Below are 19,480 nucleotides of genomic sequence, written 5' to 3'. Positions count from 1 at the left end.
GTGTATACGGGGTGTAGGACGGGAGGTCTTCGGTGTATACAGGGTGTAGGACGGGAGGTCTCCGGTGTATAGTGGGTGTAGGACGGGAGGTCTCCGGGGTGTAGGAAGGGAGGTCTCCGGTGTATACGGGGTGTAGGACGGGAGGTCTCCGGGGTGTAGGACGGGAGGTCTCTGGTGTATACGGGGTGTAGGACGGGAGGTCTCTGGTGTATACGGGGTGTAGGACGGGAGGTCTCTGGTGTATACGGGGTGTAGGACGGGAGGTCTCCGGTGTATACAGGCTGTAGGACGGGAGGTCTCCGGTGTATAGTGGGTGTAGGACGGGAGGTCTCCGGGGTGTAGGACGGGAGGTCTCCGGTGTATACGGGGTGTAGGACGGGAGGTCTCCGGTGTATACGGGGTGTAGGACGGGAGGTCTCCGGTGTATACGGGGTGTAGGACGGGAGGTCTCTGGTGTATACGGGGTGTAGGACGGGAGGTCTCCGGTGTATAGTGGGTGTAGAACGGGAGGTCTCCGGTGTATACGGGGTGTAGGACGGGAGGTCTCCGGTGTATAGTAGGTGTAGGACGGGAGGTCTCCGGTGTATACGGGGTGTAGGATGGGAGGTCTCCGGTGTATACGGGGTGTAGGACGGGAGGTCTCCGGTGTATACGGGGTGTAGGACGGGAGGTCTCTGGTGTATACGGGGTGTAGGACGGGAGGTCTCCGGTGTATAGTGGGTGTAGGACGGGAGGTCTCCGGTGTATACGGGGTGTAGGACGGGAGGTCTCCGGTGTATAGTAGGTGTAGGACGGGAGGTCTCCGGTGTATACGAGGTGTAGGACGGGAGGTCTCCGGTGTATACGGGGTGTAGGACGGGAGGTCTCCGGTGTATACGGGGTGTAGGACGGGAGGTCTCCGGTGTATACGGGGTGTAGGACGGGAGGTTTCCGGTGTATACGGGGTGTAGGACGGGAGGTCTCCGGTGTATAGTAGGTGTAGGACGGGAGGTCTCCGGTGTATACGGGGTGTAGGATGGGAGGTCTCCGGTGTATAGTAGGTGTAGGACGGGAGGTCTCCGGTGTATACGGGGTGTAGGACGGGAGGTCTCCGGTGTATACGGGGTGTAGGACGGGAGGTTTCCGGTGTATACGGGGTGTAGGACGGGAGGTCTCCGGTAAAAATCTTCAGTATCCAGGAGAGCAGTCTCTGTACCGGGCAGGGAGGTATATATCTCTGGTATAGAGGCGTATATAGTCGGTACCGGGGTGAAGGGCGGGCGGGCTCCGGTACAGCGGGGTGTACAGGAGTGGAGGAGGAGGGTAGGACGGTCAGGCTCCGGTATAGCGGTGGTCGGTCGCGGTACCGGGGGAGGGGAGGACGGTCGCGGTACCGAGGGAGGGGAGGACGGTCAGGATCGGTGCTGTATTGTCGGCGCTCCGCCTCCTCGCCGTACTGAGGGGGTCTGGGGGTTACATGGGGGGGGATGGGCTGGCGGCGGTTCGGGCGGAGAAGATGCTGAGACCCCCCAGCCGGAGCCCCATGTGACCGGGGAGGTGTCTGGCTGGCTGGCCGGGGAGGGAGGGGGGTGAGGCGGCCTCTGCTACTCGGATGGCCGCAGTGTGAGTGGAGGATCTGCTGTGCGGCTGGACCGAGGAGGATCGGCGGGGACATGGCCGGGATCCTGAAGGTAAGAGAGCATCGGCCGATCTACAAATACTGACAGAGAACATCCGCCAATCAGTGTGAGAGAATGGAAGCTGAGTGACAGTTGACTGAGAGATCGGAGTGACAACGGAGAATGAAAGCTGAGCAAAAGCGAAGTGACAGTTGAGCATGAGATAGGAGTGACAACTGAGATCTGATTGACAGTTGAGTTTGAGATCAAAGTGACAGCCCAGTGTGAGATTGGAGTGGCAACTGAAAATGAAAGCTGAGTGAGAGCTGAGTGTGAGATCATAGTGAGAGCTGGGTGTGAGATCATAGTGAGAGCTGGGTGTGAGATCATAGTGAGAGCTGGGTGTGAGATCATAGTGAGAGCTGGGTGGGAGATCATAGTGAGAGCTGGGTGGGAGATCATAGTGACATCTGAGTGTGAGATCATAGTGAGAGCTGGGTGTGAGATCATAGTGAGAGCTATGTGTGAGATAATATGACAGCTGGGTGTGAGATCATAGTGAGAGCTGAGTGTGAGATCATAGTGAGAGCTGGGTGTGAGATCATAGTGAGAGCTGGGTGGGCGATCATAGTGACATCTGAGTGTGAGATCATAGTGAGAGCTGGGTGTGAGATCATAGTGAAAGCTGAGTGTGAGATCATAGTGAGAGGTGGGTGTGGGATCATAGTGACAGCTGGGTGTGAGATCATAGTGAGAGCTGGGTGTGAGATCACAGTGAGAGCTGGGTGTGAGATCAGAGTGACAGCTGGGTGTGAGATCATAGTGAGAGCTGGGTGTGAGATCATAGTGACAGCTGGGTGTGAGATCATAGTGAGAGCTGGGTGTGAGATCATAGTGAGAGCTGGGTGTGAGATCATAGTGAGAGCTGGGTGTGAGATCATAGTGACAGCTGGGTGTGAGATCATAGTGAGAGGTGGGTGTGAGATCATAGTGACAGCTGAGTGTGAGGTCTGAGTGACAGTTGAGTGCGAGAATCGTAGTTTAAGCTGAGTGACACCATGCCTAGTCGTAGAGTGACAGTTTTGGACACCAATATTTAGGTGAGATCTGAGTGAAGTCGCCCATACATGAATTGGGAGGTGAGATATGACATGGAGATAACACAGAGCTATGACTCCAGCAGTCCCTAGTAAGGTGTCATTGGGGGGTTGGTGGATGGTTGGGGGTTCTGGGGGGCCCCTTAATGGGCAAAGTGACGGATTCTGATTAAATGCATTCCTATTGATTTCTTTACAGGACAAAAAAGGCACCAGAATAGGAAATGCCAGATTTACTAAAACACGTGCATGCAGTACGGCAATCCTCCATTGGATCCATACCTGATGGGGCGCTGGGGAAGCTGACAATCACTGCGGTGAATGGCGCTACGAAAGCAATTATCGTGCATTTCTTTTTTCAATGGATGCAATGGGGGTTATTTACTAAAGGCAAATCCACTTTGCACTGAAAGTGCACTTGGAAGTAAAGTCGCTGTAGATCCGAGGGGGACATGCAAGGAAAATAAAAAAAAGCATTTTAGCTTGTACATGATTGGATGATAAAATCAGCAGAGCTTCCCCTCATTTCAGATCTACCCCTTAGATTTAGAGCAACTGTACTTCCAAGTGGATTTGCCTTTCGGAAATAACCCCCAAGGTGTTCTCTGATTGGACAGAACGGAGATCATTAAGTCACTACCCCTTCTCTCCACCTCGTCCAGTTACAGAATGCCTTGTATTCTTAAAAAACCCCAAAGGTGTTCTATGAATGGTGACAGTGCCAAGAGAGCGACCCCCTGTGGTCAGTATGCGGAGGGGAACCCGCTTGGCTCGGGACCCCGGAGGTCACAGCAATCACTGCAGCAGCGCTGAATACTACAGCGATTGTCAGCTTCCAGCGCGGCCTATGAGGTATGAGATCTAGTATACTATACATAAGTACATTGTGACAAGCTGGACCTGGTGTGCCATACAAACAATTCCCAGAGTTCCAATAAAAGGAATGACGATACAATGTATCTTCTCCAGGAAGTTTTTCATATCACATCACACATTCCTTATCTGATACCGAATGTCTGGATGGAGAGGGATTACAGGTGTAGAATCAGCTTTGGACAGACAGATATATGGAACAGGTATGAAAGCCATGTGAGGTTGTGAGATCAGAGTGACAGCTGAGTGTGAGATCGGAGTGACAGCTGAGTGTGAGATCGGAGTGACAGCTGAGTGTGAGATCGGAGTGACAGCTGAGTGTGAGATCGGAGTGACAGCTGAGTGTGAGATCGGAGTGACAGCTGAGTGTGAAGCCGGAGTGACCGCTGAGTATGAGATCAGAGTGACCGCTGAGTGTGAGATCAGAGTGACCGCTGAGTGTGAGATCAGAGTGACAGTTGAATGTGAGATCAGAGTGACTTCTGAGTGTGAGATCAGAGTGACAGTTGAGTGTGAGATCAGAGTAACAGTTGAATGTGAGATCAGAGTGACTTCTGAGTGTGAGATCAGAGTGACAGTTGAGTGTGAGATCAGAGTGACAGCTGAGTGTGAAATCGGAGTGACCGCTGAGTGTGAGATCAGAGTGACCGCTGAGTGTGAGATCAGAGTGACCGCTGAGTGTGAGATCGCAGTGACAGTTGAGTGTGAAGCCGGAGTGACCGCTGAGTATGAGATCAGAGTGACCGCTGAGTGTGAGATCAGAGTGACCGCTGAGTGTGAGATCAGAGTGACCGCTGAGTGTGAGATCAGAGTGACCGCTGAGTGTGAGATCAGAGTGACCGCTGAGTATGAGATCAGAGTGACCGCTGAGTGTGAGATCAGAGTGACCGCTGAGTGTGAGATCAGAGTGACCGCTGAGTGTGAGATCAGAGTGACCGCTGAGTGTGAGATCGCAGTGACAGTTGAGTGTGAAGCCGGAGTGACCGCTGAGTATGAGATCAGAGTGACCGCTGAGTGTGAGATCAGAGTGACCGCTGAGTGTGAGATCAGAGTGACCGCTGAGTATGAGATCAGAGTGACCGCTGAGTATGAGATCAGAGTGACCGCTGAGTGTGAGATCAGAGTGACCGCTGAGTGTGAGATCAGAGTGACCGCTGAGTGTGAGATCGCAGTGACAGTTGAGTGTGAAGCCGGAGTGAGAGTTGAGTGTGAGATCAGAGTGACAGTTGAGTGTGAGATCGCTTAGGGTGAGATTGGAGTGACAGTTGAGAGTGAGATCGGAGTGACAGTTTAGGGTGAGATTGAAGTGATAGTTGAGAGTGAGATCGCAGTGAAAACTGAGGATGAGGTCTGAGTAACAGCTGAGAGTGAGATTGGAGTGACAGCTGAGTGCGAGTGCAGGGACAGATCAGTGAGTGAGATCTGAGTGACACCATGCCTAGTCCAAGTGACAGTTGGGGACACCGAGGTTGAGGTGAGATGTGAGTTCCTACAAATATAGTGAGAGTTCCCCCCTGCGGTGATCTCAGTAGGACGTGTGATGTTAGGTTGGAGGGAGTGATGGGTGATGTTAGGTTGGAGGGAGTGATGGGTGATGTTAGGTTGGAGGGAGTGATGGGTGATGTTAGGTTGGAGGGAGTGATGGGTGATGTTAGGTTGGAGGGAGTGACGGGTGATGTTAGGTGGGAGGGAGTGACGGGTGATGTTAGGTTGGAGGGAGTGACGGGCGAGTCACAGGGAAGGTAATAAAGTAAAGTCTGTATAATGAATATATCATTGTAATAACATGAACTTTTCCTCCAGTAAATGTGAATCATCTCCAATGTGTTCAAATAGAAAACCTGACACTGGAAACTGCGTAAGAGATGAACCATAAAGGAAATCATCAAGCTTTCCAATGTCATTGCCGCCAACATCCCAGAGTATAAATAGAAAGATCCCTTGATAAGGAGATCACAGTACCCCCCGGTACAGCGGCACTTTTAACCGATTAAGGACCGCCTCACGCCGATGTACGTCGGCAGAATGGCACGGCTGGGCACAAGCACGTACCTGTACGTTGCCCTTTAAGTGCCCAGCCGTGGGTCGTGAGCGCGGTCCTGATCTCCGTGACCATGGCCGCGGGACCCGCAGACCCGATCGCTGCCGGTGTCCCGCGATCGTGTCACAGAGCTGAAGAATGAGGAGAGGTCTGTGTAAGCAAACCTCTCCTCGTCCTTCTTACTGAGGCTGTCACTGATCGTCTGTTCCCTGTTATAGGGAAAGAAGATCAGTGACGTCACACGCCAAGCCACGCCCTCTACAGTTAAAAAAACACACACACTTAACCCCTACACTGCCCCCTAGTGGTTAAACCCTTCACTGCCAATGACATTTTTACAGTAATCAGTGCATTTTTAATTGCACTGATTGCTGTATTAATGCCAAGGGTCCCAAAAATGTGTCAAAATTGTCCGATGTGTCCGCCATAATGTTGCAGTCACAATAAAAATCGCTGATCGCCGCCATTACTAGTAAAAAAAAAATTATTAATTAACCACTTGCCGACCGCCTCACGCCGATGTACGTCGGCAGAATGGCACGGGCAGGCATAAGCACGTACATGTACGTGATTTGCCTCCCGCGGGTCGGGGGCCCGATCGGGCCCCCGCCCGGTGCCTGCGGCGGTCGGTTTTCGTTCGGGAGCGATCCCGGACGAGGGGACGGCCATTCATTCATGGCCACCCCCTCGCGATCGCTCCCGACGAATGGAAATCCTCGGTGACATCACTTCCTCTCCTGTAATGTAAACACAGGAGAGGAAGTGATGTATTCTCTCCTCCGTGTCGGTATTTTTCGTTCCGACACGGAGGAGAGCGGATCAGTGAGTTGCACCAACACATCCCACACACAGTAGAACATGCCAGGCACACTCACACCCCCCCTTTACCCCCCGATCACCCCCCCAATTACCCCTGCCCCCCCAGTCACAGTGACACCAATGTCATTTTTTTTTTTTTTTTTTTTTTTTTTGCATTGGTGTCATTTGTGACTGTAATAACTGTTAGGGCAGTTAGGGTTAGCCCCCTTTAGTTCTAATGTACCCCCCTAACCCCCCCAATAAAGGTTTAACCCCGTGATCACCCCCCGTCGCCAGTGTCACTAAGGCTGGGTTCACATTGCAGCGGTTTATGAGAACGAATGTGATTCGCACCGCACTGCAGTGCAAATCACATCCGATCTCTGTGCGATTCGAGTTCAGCCATTCGCCGCACCCGCCACACCCGCCGCACCCGCCGCAAATTCGCACGGGACCCTTTTTTTGGCCCGCAGCAGAATCGGATCGCATGGGTGTTCACACCATGCGATCCGAGTTTGCAGATCGCACTGCGATATGCGAACTGATCTGGGGGTGTCAGTAACATTTCACTGACACTCCCAGCAGTTCGCATAGGGCAGTGTGAACTGCCGCCTGGAGGCATGCGATGCGGGAACCCGCCGCGGATTCGCGGCGTTCCCGCATCGCTCCAGTGTGAACCCAGCCTAATAAGCGATCATTTTTCTGATCGCCGTATTAGTGTCACAGGTGACGCTAGTTAGGCAGGTAGGTATTTAGGTTCGCCGCAGCTTTTTATAGCGCTAGGGACCCCCATATACTACCGCATAAAGCCCCCTGATTGCCCCCTAGTTAACCCTTTCACCAGTGATCACCATATAACTGTTACAGGTGACGCTGGTTGGTTAGTTATTTTTTTATAGTTTCAGGGCACCCGCCATTTATTACCTAATAAAGGTTTAACCCCCTGATCACCCGGCAGGTGTCATTTGTGACTAATAACTGTTAGGGCAGTTAGGGTTAGCCCCCTTTAGTTCTAAGGTACCCCCCTAACCCCCCCAATAAAGGTTTAACCCCGTGATCACCCCCCGTCGCCAGTGTCACTAAGGCTGGGTTCACATTGCAGCGGTTTATGAGAACGGATGTGATTCGCACCGCACTGCAGTGCAAATCACATCCGATCTCTGTGCGATTCGAGTTCAGCTATACAGATAGTATGGCTGAATTCGTGTCGCACCCGCCGCACCCGCCGCAAACTCGCACGGGACCCTTTTTTTGGTCCGCAGCAGAATCGGATCGCATGGGTGTTCACACCATGCGATCCAAGTTTGCAGATCGCACTGCGATATGCGAACTGATCTGGGGGTGTCATTAACATTTCACTGACACTCCCAGCAGTTCGCATAGGGCAGTGTGAACTGCCGCCGGGAGGCATGCGATGCGGGAACCCGCCGCGCATTCGTGGCGTTCCCGCATCGCTCCAGTGTGAACCCAGCCTAATAAGCGATCGTTTTTCTGATCGCTGTATTAGTGTCACAGGTGACGCTAGTTAGGCAGGTAGGTATTTAGGTTCGCCGCAGCTTTTTATAGCGCCAGGGACCCCCATATACTACCGCATAAAGCCCCCTGATTGCCCCCTAGTTAACCCTTTCACCAGTGATCACCATATAACTGTTACAGGTGACGCTGGTTGGTTAGTTATTTTTTTATAGTTTCAGGGCACCCGCCATTTATTACCTAGTCTCACTAGTGTACCCCTAAATTTAGGGGTGTCTACTTTCTAAAATGGGGTCATTTGGGGGGGGGGGGGTTTGTGCCATCTTGGCATTTTATGGCCTTCAAAACTGTAACGCCCTTAGAAAGCCTGAAGGCGGTGCTTGGTTTTTGGGGCCCCGTACGCGGCTAGGCTCCCAAAAAGTCCCACATATGTGGTATCCCCGTACTCAGGAGAAGCAGCAGAATTTATTTTGGGGTGTCATTTCACATATGCCCATGGCATGCGTGAGCAATATATCATTTAGTGACAACTTTGTGAAAAAAAAAAAAAGTTTGTAATTTTCCCGCAACTTGTGGCAAAATATAAAATATTCCATGGACTCAACATGCCTCTCAGCAAATAGCTTGGGGTGTCTACTTTCTAAAATGGGGTCATTTGTGGGGGTTTTGTGCCATCTTGGCATTTTATGGCCTTCAAAACTGTAATAGGTAGTGAGAAGTGAACTCAAAAAATTACGCCCTTAGAAAGCCTGAAGGCGGTGCTTGGTTTTCGGGGCCCCGTACGCGGCTAGGCTCCCAAAAAGTCCCACATATGTGGTATCCCCGTACTCAGGAGAAGCAGCAGAATTTATTTTGGGGTGTCATTTCACATATGCCCATGGCATGCATGAGCAATATATCATTTAGTGACAACTTTGTGAAAAAAAAAAAAAAAAAAAAAAAGTTTGTAATTTTCCCGCAACTTGTGGCAAAATATAAAATATTCCATGGACTCAACATGCCTCTCAGCAAATAGCTTGGGGTGTCTACTTTCTAAAATGGGGTCATTTGTGGGGGTTTTGTGCCATCTTGGCATTTTATGGCCTTCAAAACTGTAATAGGTAGTGAGGCGTGAAATCAAAAATTTACGCCCTTAGAAAGCCTGAAGGCGGTGCTTGGTTTTCGGGGCCCTGTACGCGGCTAGGCTCCCAAAAAGTCCCACATATGTGGTATCCCCGTACTCAGGAGAAGCAGCAGAATTTATTTTGGGGTGTCATTTCACATACGCCCATAGCATGTGTGAGCAATATATCATTTAGTGACAACTTTGTGTAAAAAAAAAAAAAAAATTTTTTTTTTGTCATTATTCAATCGCTTGAGGCAAAAAAATAAAATATTCAATGGGCTCAACATGCCTCTTATCAATTTCCTTAGGGGGTCTACTTTCCAAAATGGGGTCATTTGGGGGGGTTTTGTACTGCCCTGTCATTTTAGCACCTCAAGAAATGAGATAGGCAGTCGTAAACTAAAAGCTGCGTAAATTCCAGAAAACGTACCTTAGTTTGTAGATGTGACAACTTTTGCGCAAACCAATAAATATACAATTATTGACTTTTTTTTTACCAAAGACATGTGGCTGAATACATTTTGGCCTAAATGTATGACTAAAATTGAGTTTATTGGATTTTTCTAATAACAAAAAGTAGAAAATATCATTTTTTTTCAAAATTTGCGGTCTTTTTACGTTTATATCGCAAAAAATAAAAATCGCAGAGGCAATCAAATACCATCAAAAGAAAGCTCTATTTGTGGGAAGAAAAGGACGCAAATTTTGTTTGGGTACAACATTGCATGACCGCGCAATTACCAGTTAAAGCAGCGCAGTGCCAAAGTGTAAAAAGACCTCTGGTCATTTACCAGCAAAATGGTCCGGTCTGAAAGTGGTTAAAATGCCATAAAACTATCCCCTATTTTGTAGACGTTATAACTTTTGCGCAAACCAATCAATAATCGCTTATTGCGATTTTTTTACTAAAAATATGTAGAAGAATACGTATCGGCCTAAACTGAGGGAAAAAAAAAGTTTTTTTAGATATTTTTGGGGGATATTTATTATAGGAAAATGTAAAAAATGCATTTTTTTCAAAATTGACACTCTTTTTTTGTTTATATCGCAAAAAATAAAAGCTGCAGAGGTGATCAAATACCACCAAAAGAAAGCTCTATTTGTGGGAAAAAAAGGACGTCAATTTTGTTTTGGAGCCACGTCGCACGACCGCGCAATTGTCAGTTAAAGCGACGCAGTGCCAAATCGCAAAAAGGGACTTGGTCCTTTAGCTGGAAAATGGTCCAGGGCTTAAGTGGTTAAGGCAGACCAGAATATAGGTAAAAAATATATTAAAGAAATGTTTCTTGTTTTGATTCCTTTTCAGATTAGAGCTATTTGTTCTCATTAGATATGCCTCTGAAGAAGGGGATGTTTTCCTGAAACATGTCAGGCGTTTTGGAGTTCATATTATAAAATCATATAGGAAGTCTTTGATGTTGTGTAGATTATATATTCATATGTATGATTCCACGCATTGAGATATGTATGGATTTTTATACTTTTTTGTAAAATAATTTTGTGTATTATTTTTGTGAATACATTTGTAATATATTTTTTACCTATATTCTGGTCTGCCTTAAAAGTCCCGCTGTACCGAGGGGTACTGTGATCTCCTTGTTAGGGGATCTTTCTATTTATTTGACACTGGAAACTGAGTTGTAAAGCAAAAGAGCGCCGGTCATCCCAATCGGAGAGCACTTACCTTGTCAGCCACGAGAGACCATGGGGTCCCAGCTCTTGATTGGATAGATTGATAGCAGTGCAGCCATTGGCTCCCGCTGCTGTCAATCAAATCCAATGATGCAGGCGCCAGGGAGTGGGGCCGAGTTCGGCATTCGTGTCTGTGGATGCAAATGACGCATAGGACGCATTAAGGTGAAAAAACACAAGGGTTTACAACCCCTTTAATAATATTCTTGCCTTTTCCTCCCCAGCTTGACTGTGCCTGGCCCGCCCCTTTCATTCATTGGATTTCAGTTATTTCAATCAAAGAGGCTCATCATCACATGTGGGGGTTACATAGGATGGCCGGGGGTTCTATCGAGAAATGCCCTCCGTTGAAAAAAATGCCTCCGATGGGTCTGCGCAGTACGCAATGTCACTCCAGCTAATATGTTGATCAGCTGGCGTGACGTCAACACAGCGCATGCGCGGATCGTCGGACGGTCGGCTAAGCGCAGAGAGAGTGAAACTGTCAGATTCTGCCTTGCTATTTGCGGGGTCGGGTTGTGGGTGTGTTGAAGGGCGGGGTTTTAACCCGCCCTTAGACACAGCCAAAACCCACCGTTTAACCACTTAAGGACCAAGCCTCTTTTTGAGATTTGTTGTTTATATATAAATATATATATATATATGTATATATATATATATTTTAAAACACCCTAGAGAATAAAATGGCAGTTGTTGCAATACTTTATATCACATCGTATTTGCTCAGCGGGCTTACAAGCGCAATATTTTTTAGAAAAACTGCACTTTTTTGAATTAAAGAATAAGACAACAATAAAGTTAGCCCAATTGTTTTCTATATTGTGAAAAATAATGTTACGCCGACTAAATTGATACCCAACATGTCACGCTTCAAAATGCGGCCGCTCGTGGGAGTACTGAGGCCGGGTGCTGGGATGTTTTCAGAAAGCTCTGTACAGCCCCCTGCTGGGCCCCTCCCACCAGCCATGATCTGCCCGCAAAGGAGCACAGAGACCCGGTGATGATGTCACTGAGTGCATAGCTCCCAACTGTCCCTGAATTCGAAGGACTGTCCCTGATTTGGAGCAATGTCCCTCTGTCCCTCTTTCCTCCTCATTTGTCCCTCCTTTTGGTCTGATCTCTATAGTTGTATATAAAATGCACTTTGTATCTTTCAAAAAGTATTTCCCAGCGCTAAACCTTTCATCTGATTTCTAAATTGCTGCATTTGTAAATTTTAAAAGCCAATATAAAGGAATAGTAGTGGTAACAAGAAAGCCCCTGTGGTTTTAATTAACCTTTTTTTGGGGGGATAATTCTCCTTTAAGGGGGTGTGGCAGGGGGCGTGTCCTATGCTTACATATGTTTGCCGGCGGCGGTAGGTGTCCCTCATTCCCATCTCAAAATGTTGGGAGGTATGCCCTAGGGAACACTTAACCTCTTCCCGGCCAGTGACATTTGTACAGTAATCGGTGGCTATTTTTAGCTCTGATCACTATAATATTGTCACTGATCCCCAAAAAGTGTCAAAGGTGTCCGATCTGTCCGCCACAGTGTCGCAGTCCCACTAAAAATTGCTAAACATTCAATTGCAAAAAAAAAATAAAAATAAAAATTAAATTATAATAAAAATGTATTTAAAACGTGGTCACCATGGAACTGTTTTATTTCTTCAGAGGAAGGGAAAAAACAAATTGATACAAATTAAAGAGGAGGGGGGTGGTGGGGAGGGGAGGGGAGAAGGAGGGAAATTAAGGAAAACGAAAATGCCATAAACTATCCCCTATTTTGTAGACGCTATAACTTATGCGCAAACCAATCAATATACGCTTATTGTGATTCTTTTTTTTTCTAAAATATGTAGAAGAATATATTCTGGTCTAAACTGATGAAGGCATTTTTTTTTGGGGGGATAATTATTATAGCAAAGAGTAAAAAATATATATATTTTTTCAAAATTGTCGCTCTTTATTTGTTTATAGCGCAAAAAATTAAAACTGCAGAGGTGATAAAATACCACCAAAATAAAGCTCTATTTGTGGGATAAAAAGGACGTCAATTTTGTTTGGGAGCCATGTCGCACGACCACGCAGTTGTTAAAGCGACCCAGTGCCGTATCGCAAAAAATGGCCTGGTCGTTAAGGGGGTAAATCCATCTGGGGCTGAAGTATTTAAAACGGAGTTCTAGTCATTTGTTTGTTTATTTAACAGCTTGCTGACCAGCCGCCGCAGTTTTACTGCAGCAGTTTGGCTCCGCTGCACAAAATCAAATCTTGCGAGGCTTGGGTAGCAGTGGTGCCCTCCGCAAGCTCCGTGAGTCCGACCGCGGGGATACCCGCGATCGTCTCACAGAGAGGAAGGATGGGGAAATGCTGATGTAAACAAGCACCTCCCCGTTCTGCCTAATGATACTGACAACGATCACAGCTCCCTGTAATTGGCAGCGGTGATCAGTGATGTGCCACACACAGCCCCTCCCCCCCCCCACAGTTAGAATCACTCCCTAGGACACACTTAACCCCTGCAGCGCCCCCTCCTGGTTAACCCCTCCACTGCCAGTTACATTTACACAGTAATCCGTGCATTTTTAATCACACCGATCGCTGTATAAATGTGAATGGTCCCAAAATAGCGCTAAAAATGTGTCCGATGTGTCCGCCATAATGTCGCAGTCATGATAAAAAAAATCGCGGATCGCCGCTATTACTAGTAAAAAAAAAAAAATATTAATAAAAATTCCATAAAACTATGCCCTATTTTGTAGACACTATAACTTTTCTGCAAACTAATCAATATACGCTTATTGTGATTTTTTTTTACCAAAAATATGTAGAAGAATACATATCGGCCTAAACTGAGGAAAAAAAATGTTTTTTTATATATTTTTGGGGGATATTTATTATAGCAAAAAGTTAAAAATAATGCATTTTTTCCAAAATTGTTGTTCTTTTTTTGTTTATAGTGCAAAAAAATAAAAAAACGCAGGGGTGATCAAATACTACCAAAAGAAAGCTCTATTTGTGGGAAAAAAAGGACGTCACTTTTGTTTGGGAGCCATGTCACATGACCGTGCAATTGTCAGTTAAAGCGTCACACAGCCGAATCGCAAAAAGTGCTCGGGTCTTTGGACAGCAAAATGATCTGGGGCTGAAGTGGTTAAAGTCAGCAGCTACACAAACCGTAGCTGCTGATTTTTAACAAACAGCCCCTCAAATGTCCCACAGCCGTGCACTCACCCACGCTGTGTTCTCCCAGATGCGCCGGCACCTCTACTATGGGCACCCGCCTATGACAGCTTGCTGCTTCACAGCCAGGTGCCCACTGCACATGCGCGAGCGGCTCTGTGCTCTGTGATTGGTCCACAAAGTCTTCTAGGACCTGTCATATGTCCCGGAAGACTTTGGGAAGGAGAACTTCTGCTTCCGATCGTCTTCCAAAGACAATCGGGACTGAAAGGGGACACGAGTACCTGTCGAATTTGGGTGCCTGCTCCCCCCCACTTCCCAAAAATCTCAGTTTCACAAACAGGAGTCGGGGATGAGGCCTTAAAGTGGAAGTTCCACTTTTAGGTGGAACTCCGCTTTGAAGGCACAGGGAGTTCACTGGACACCCAGCAAATAGCACAATGGCAGCGAAGGTGCTCCCCCTCACCAAATAACCAATGATACAAACAAACAAACATTCTGATTTAGGGCCCTTTCACATTTTAGAAATGCATATTGCGTTTTTGATGTGTTTTTACTGCATTTTTCAGTTGCATTTTCTGGAGGTCCGACTCCCAGCAAGCACCTGTGAAAATAGAGATGTGACTAAAAAAAAGCGCACCAAAACTGCACCTGCAATGCGTTTTTGATGCATTTCCTATTGCTTTCAATTGGATGGAAGAATCCTTCCTCTCTGCTGTTGTATTCTGATGGCAGGGAGCCTTCCCCACCATCAGAATACAGTGATCAGTGCTGCCGGCTATATGCGGCGGCACAGATCGATCAGGAGAAACCTGACAGGCTGGTTGTGCAGTACAACTAGGATGCCCACACACAGTACCTGCTGAACCAGCTGAATTTTGATCCATGTATGGCCGGCATACATGTCCTTCAGTGTTTACGGTGAATTTGTTTTATTGTTCCATGTGTTGCACATCCCTCCGGTCTTCCCTGTAATCCTTTTCTTTCCAACTCTGGCTGTAGAGCTGATAGTTCCAGCTGTGCGTCTTTTCCCTTTATCTGTATAATTTGTACCTTATGAGACTTAAAGGTGCCTATAGAGGTGCCTATAGGCGGCAGTATTCTGAATCGGCCAGATCAGTGTTTATGTGGCAAAATACAGGACGACCCCAAACTAGTATTCCTGGGAAACAATATGATTGCATGGTTAGAGCGCCTTTCTGGGTCGCCGAAGTTTTCTACAAGGCAGGCACTCTCTACCGTCTATCTCCTCCATTGAATCGATGCATCTTTATCAAAGCACATCATTTTTAACCACTTCCGGGCTGCTGCACGACAATATACGTCCTATCTTTGAAGAGGGATATCTTTGTTATGGCAGCAGCTAGCTGTATCCTCTTCTTCAGCGTGCAGTCCGGTTTCCGATAATAGTGGTCTCTGTGGTGGATTCGCCGCGAGATCACTTTTATTGGTGGCGGGAGAGCGCCCCACCCCCCCACTGCTCTCCGGTGCCCTCCGCTGCTTACCGGAGGAGGCAATCGGATCCTTGTCCTTGCTGGATATGGAGACGAGTGAGGGGAAGATGGCCCCCACCCGTCTCCATACCATTGCAGGGCGCAAGCGACATCAAAACATCACTTCCGCCCATAGCTCTTAAGCCCTTTAAGAGCTATGGGCAGAAGTGACAACCCATTTTATTTTTTTCAAATGACAACGTTTTTTTGTTTTTTTAAATTGCATTTTAGTGTACATATGAGACCTGAGGTCTTTTTGACCCCAGATCTCATATTTAAGAGGTCCTGTCATGCTTTTTTGGGGTGGAGGAACTTGACTGTCCTGACCTCAACCCAATAGAACACCTTTGGGATGAATTAGAGTGGAGACTGTGAGCCAGGCCTTCTTATCCAACATCAGTGTCTGACCTCACAAATGCGCATCTAAGAGGAATGGTCAGACATTCCCATAGACACACTCCTAAACCTTGTAGACAGCCTTCCCAGAAGAGTTGAAGCTGTTATAGCTGCAAAGGGTGGGCCAACCTAATATTGAACCCTACAGACTAAGACTGGGATGTCATTAAAGTTCATGTGTGTGTAAAGGTAGGTGTCCCAATAGTTTTAGTGATTTAGTGTATAACAGACCAAAAGCAACAGTGTTGCCAGTGTTTCGTCACATATGGCGACCCATCACATTTGGCTACCCGCTGGAGTGCGCATGTGCGACGCTGGATTCCCAACCCATCGCAATATGTAGCAGAGGTGACTTTCCATCGCCGCCATCATTTTGCTACACCCCGCACTTCTCTACAGTAAGCATACACTGAGAAGGGGGAGGCGGACATCTTGTTACACCCACTGGAGTTGTGCATTTTATACTTCTTTTTAACAGTAAAGTGAGTTTCTATAGTGAAAATACAGGACTCAGAACTCAGTCTGACCGGTTAGATGTTGAATTTTAAAAGCAGCAGCAAGCCTGCTCACCTCACAGGTTTGCTGATCTGACACAAGTTCGCTGCTTTTAAAATTTAACATCTAACCAGTCAGACGGAGTTCTAAGTCCTGTATTTCACTATAGAAACTCACTTTACTGTTATAAATAAGTTTAAAATGCAAAACTCCAGTGGGTGTAGCAAGATGTCCACTTTCCCTCTTCTCAGTGTATCCTTATTGTAGAGCAGTGCGGGGTGTAGCAAGATGGCGGCGACTAAAGGTCACTTCCATAATGGCGCGTACACACGATGGACTTTCCGGCAGACTAGGTCCGACAGTCTTCCTGATGGACTTTCGGCGGAGTTCTGATGGACTTTCCGAATGAACAGACTTGCCCACACACGAACGGACTAAGTCTGTTGGTTTTGAATGTGATGACATAAACAGGATTAAACAAGGAAGTTCAATAGCCAGTAGCCAATAGCTTCCCTTGCGTCGTATTTGGTCAGTCGGACCAGCATACTGACGAACGGTTTTCCCCGATTTTAGTCCGTCAGATAGATTTCAAACATGTTCTTTTTCTACGTCCGTCGGATTTAATTTTGGAAAAAACGATCGGACTAGCCCACACACGATCAAATTGTCGGACGGACTAATCCCTTCAGACCTAGTCTGCCGGAAAGTCCGGTTGTATGTACGCGGCATTACACATTCTGATGGGTTGCTTAATCTGATGAATTATAGGGGCAAGTTACGCATGCGCAGTGCGAAATTACTCAGCTGAACGTCACTTCCGTAGCATAATGTGATGGGTCACCGAATGTGACAAAACACCGGCACCCAACTTTCTGCCCGCTGGCTCCTAGATTTTGAGAAGGTTTTTCCAGGCCTGACTCTGACCATGCTGCCTGTTCAGAGGTTATTATTATTATACAGAATTTACAGTGCCTTGAAAAAGTATTCATACCCCTTGAAATTTTCTACATTTTCTTATGTTACCACAAAAAACGTAAATGTATTTTATTAGGATTTTATGTGATAGACCAACACAAGGTGGCAAATAATTGTGAAGTGGAAGGAAAATGATAATTGAACAGAGGAGGAATCGGAGGTTGAAGGGAAGCAGCATGTGGGCAGTCCTGATGCATCCGTACAGCCCAAGCAGAATGCAGTAACACTGTAGACGGGTCTTACTAAGGATTGCAATGTGTTGGTGTTCACTGACATGCTGCCTGGCAGGCGGCTGGTTCCAATCAGCGATGGGGATGTGTCCTTTCACAGCTGGAGAGTGTACTGTGAAACCACAGCACGGCCCCGGCCTTCACATGTGCACAGCTTCCATCTCAATCCACACGGGAACACCATGGGGCTCGCTGTTAACGCTTTCTTCTCTCAGAGGTTTAAAATGAAGTTCCAGCTTAAGGCCGGGTTCACACATATGCGGTGCGAATTTAAGCTCCGTTATCACAGCTAATTGATAAAGTAGTTGTTAAGCATTTCATGTCAGTTTTTGATCAGGATCAGATCAGGATTTTATCCTGTTCACAACGAAACGCATCTGCGAATCAGATAAGTTCCCATAGAAGATAATGTGCTTGCAATTCGCAAAGCAATTCCCAGAAACCGCACACGCTTTTTGGGCAATGCGGAGTGCGAATGTAATGCACATATGTGAACTAGCCTTATTCAAATGAACGTATTTTAATCACGTGCCGACCTGCGCACGACAATATACATCGGCGCAATGCCACGGCTGGGCAAATGGGTGTACAGGTACGTCCCCTTTAAGATGCAGCATTGTGGGCCGCGTGCTCCGTGACCAAGGGTCCCGCCGACTCGATGTCCACCGGTGTCCCGGAGATTGTGTCATGGAGCCGAAGAACGGGGAGATGCCACCGCTCATGTAAACAAGGCATCTCCCTGTTCCTCCACTCATGTAAACAAGGCATCTCCCCGTTCCTTCACTCATGTAAACAAGGCATCTCCCCGATCCTCCGCTCATGTAAACAAGGCATCTCCCCATTCCTCCACTCATGTAAACAAGGCATCTCCCCGATCCTCCGCTCATGTAAACAAGGCATCTCCCCATTCCTCCACTCTTGTAAACAAGACATCTCCCCGTTCCTCCACTCATGTAAACAAGGCATCTGCCCGTTCTTCCGCTCATGTAAACAAGGCATCTGCCCGTTCTTCCGCTCATGTAAGCAAGGCATCTCCTCGTTCTTCCGCTCATGTAAATAAGGCATTTCCCCTTTCTGCCTAGTGACATGACAGAGATCACTGCTCCCTGTCATCAGGAGCAGTGATTGCTGTCATGTCCTAGGCAGCGATAGTAGTAGAGCTGGGTGATTTTTTTTTTTTTTGATGGACACCGCGTCGGTCCTGAGGAGCTCCTCAGGACCGGCGCAGTGTCCATCAAAAAAAATAACTTGTTTCGAAACGTGAATCAAGTTGTTTTTTTTTTTTAGAAAATTATCCAGCTCTACTATATGTTGTAAAGCACTGCGTAGACTGTTGCCACTATATTTATTTATTGCAGGTAATTATAGAGCACCATCAATTTACTTTACATATACATTGTACATTCACATACATGCCTACCCTCACAGAGCTTACAGTCTAAGGTCCCTAACACACATTCATACATACTAGGGCCAATTTAGACAGGATCCGATTAACCTACCAGCATGTCTTTAGAGTGTAGGAGGAAACCGAAGCACCCAGAGGAAACCCACACAAGCACAGAGAGAACATGCAAACTCAAGGCAGATGGTGTCGTGGTCAGGAATTGAACCAGCGACCCTTTCTGCTGCTAGGTAAGAGTGCTAACCTCTACACCACTGTACATTTCTGTATAATAATAATTTGAAAAATAACTGTACAAATATCGTGTGAAATTAAAAAAAAATTACAGGAAAAGGGAAATTGTATTAGATTAGTTTGTTAAGTGATCTCCTCCAGACAGATAACAATCTTATTAATATTATATTGTTTATTGAAAAAATAGAAAAAGACAATAGAAACATTGAGATGAAAACACAATAGGGGAGTGACATACACACCCCTATACATAAAACCAATGGTGTGTATACAAAATTTCATACATATATATTACATAGAAGTAGCCAACATGTTTCGATATATGTATCCGCTTCTTCAGGGCATGTTTTCTTTGTAGCTATCTCAAAATCTTAAACGTGTCCAGGGCATCCAGATTAGGGGGAGACCAAA

At 47.0% G+C, this 19,480-nt stretch overlaps 1 protein-coding gene across 1 annotated transcript in view; it reads left to right on the top strand.

Annotated features, from left to right (window-relative positions):
• Positions 1 to 1,517: 1,517 nt before the first annotated feature.
• ST6GALNAC3 (ST6 N-acetylgalactosaminide alpha-2,6-sialyltransferase 3) overlaps positions 1,518 to 19,480 on the top strand; it is a 533,542-nt gene continuing 515,579 nt past the window's right edge. The window contains exon 1 of the mRNA XM_077450428.1: positions 1,518 to 1,670. Within this exon, the coding sequence (XP_077306554.1) occupies positions 1,653 to 1,670 (18 nt within the window). The 5' untranslated portion in view covers positions 1,518 to 1,652. The remainder of the gene's footprint in view (positions 1,671 to 19,480) is intronic.

Source organism: Lithobates pipiens, unplaced genomic scaffold (assembly GCF_037356315.1).
Source record: "Lithobates pipiens isolate NorthernLeopardFrog02 unplaced genomic scaffold, aLitPip1_a1.2 Scaffold_23, whole genome shotgun sequence".
Classification (NCBI taxonomy): domain Eukaryota; kingdom Metazoa; phylum Chordata; class Amphibia; order Anura; family Ranidae; genus Lithobates; species Lithobates pipiens.
Note: the sequence above shows the minus strand (reverse complement) of the source record. Positions and strands in the feature narration are given on the sequence as shown.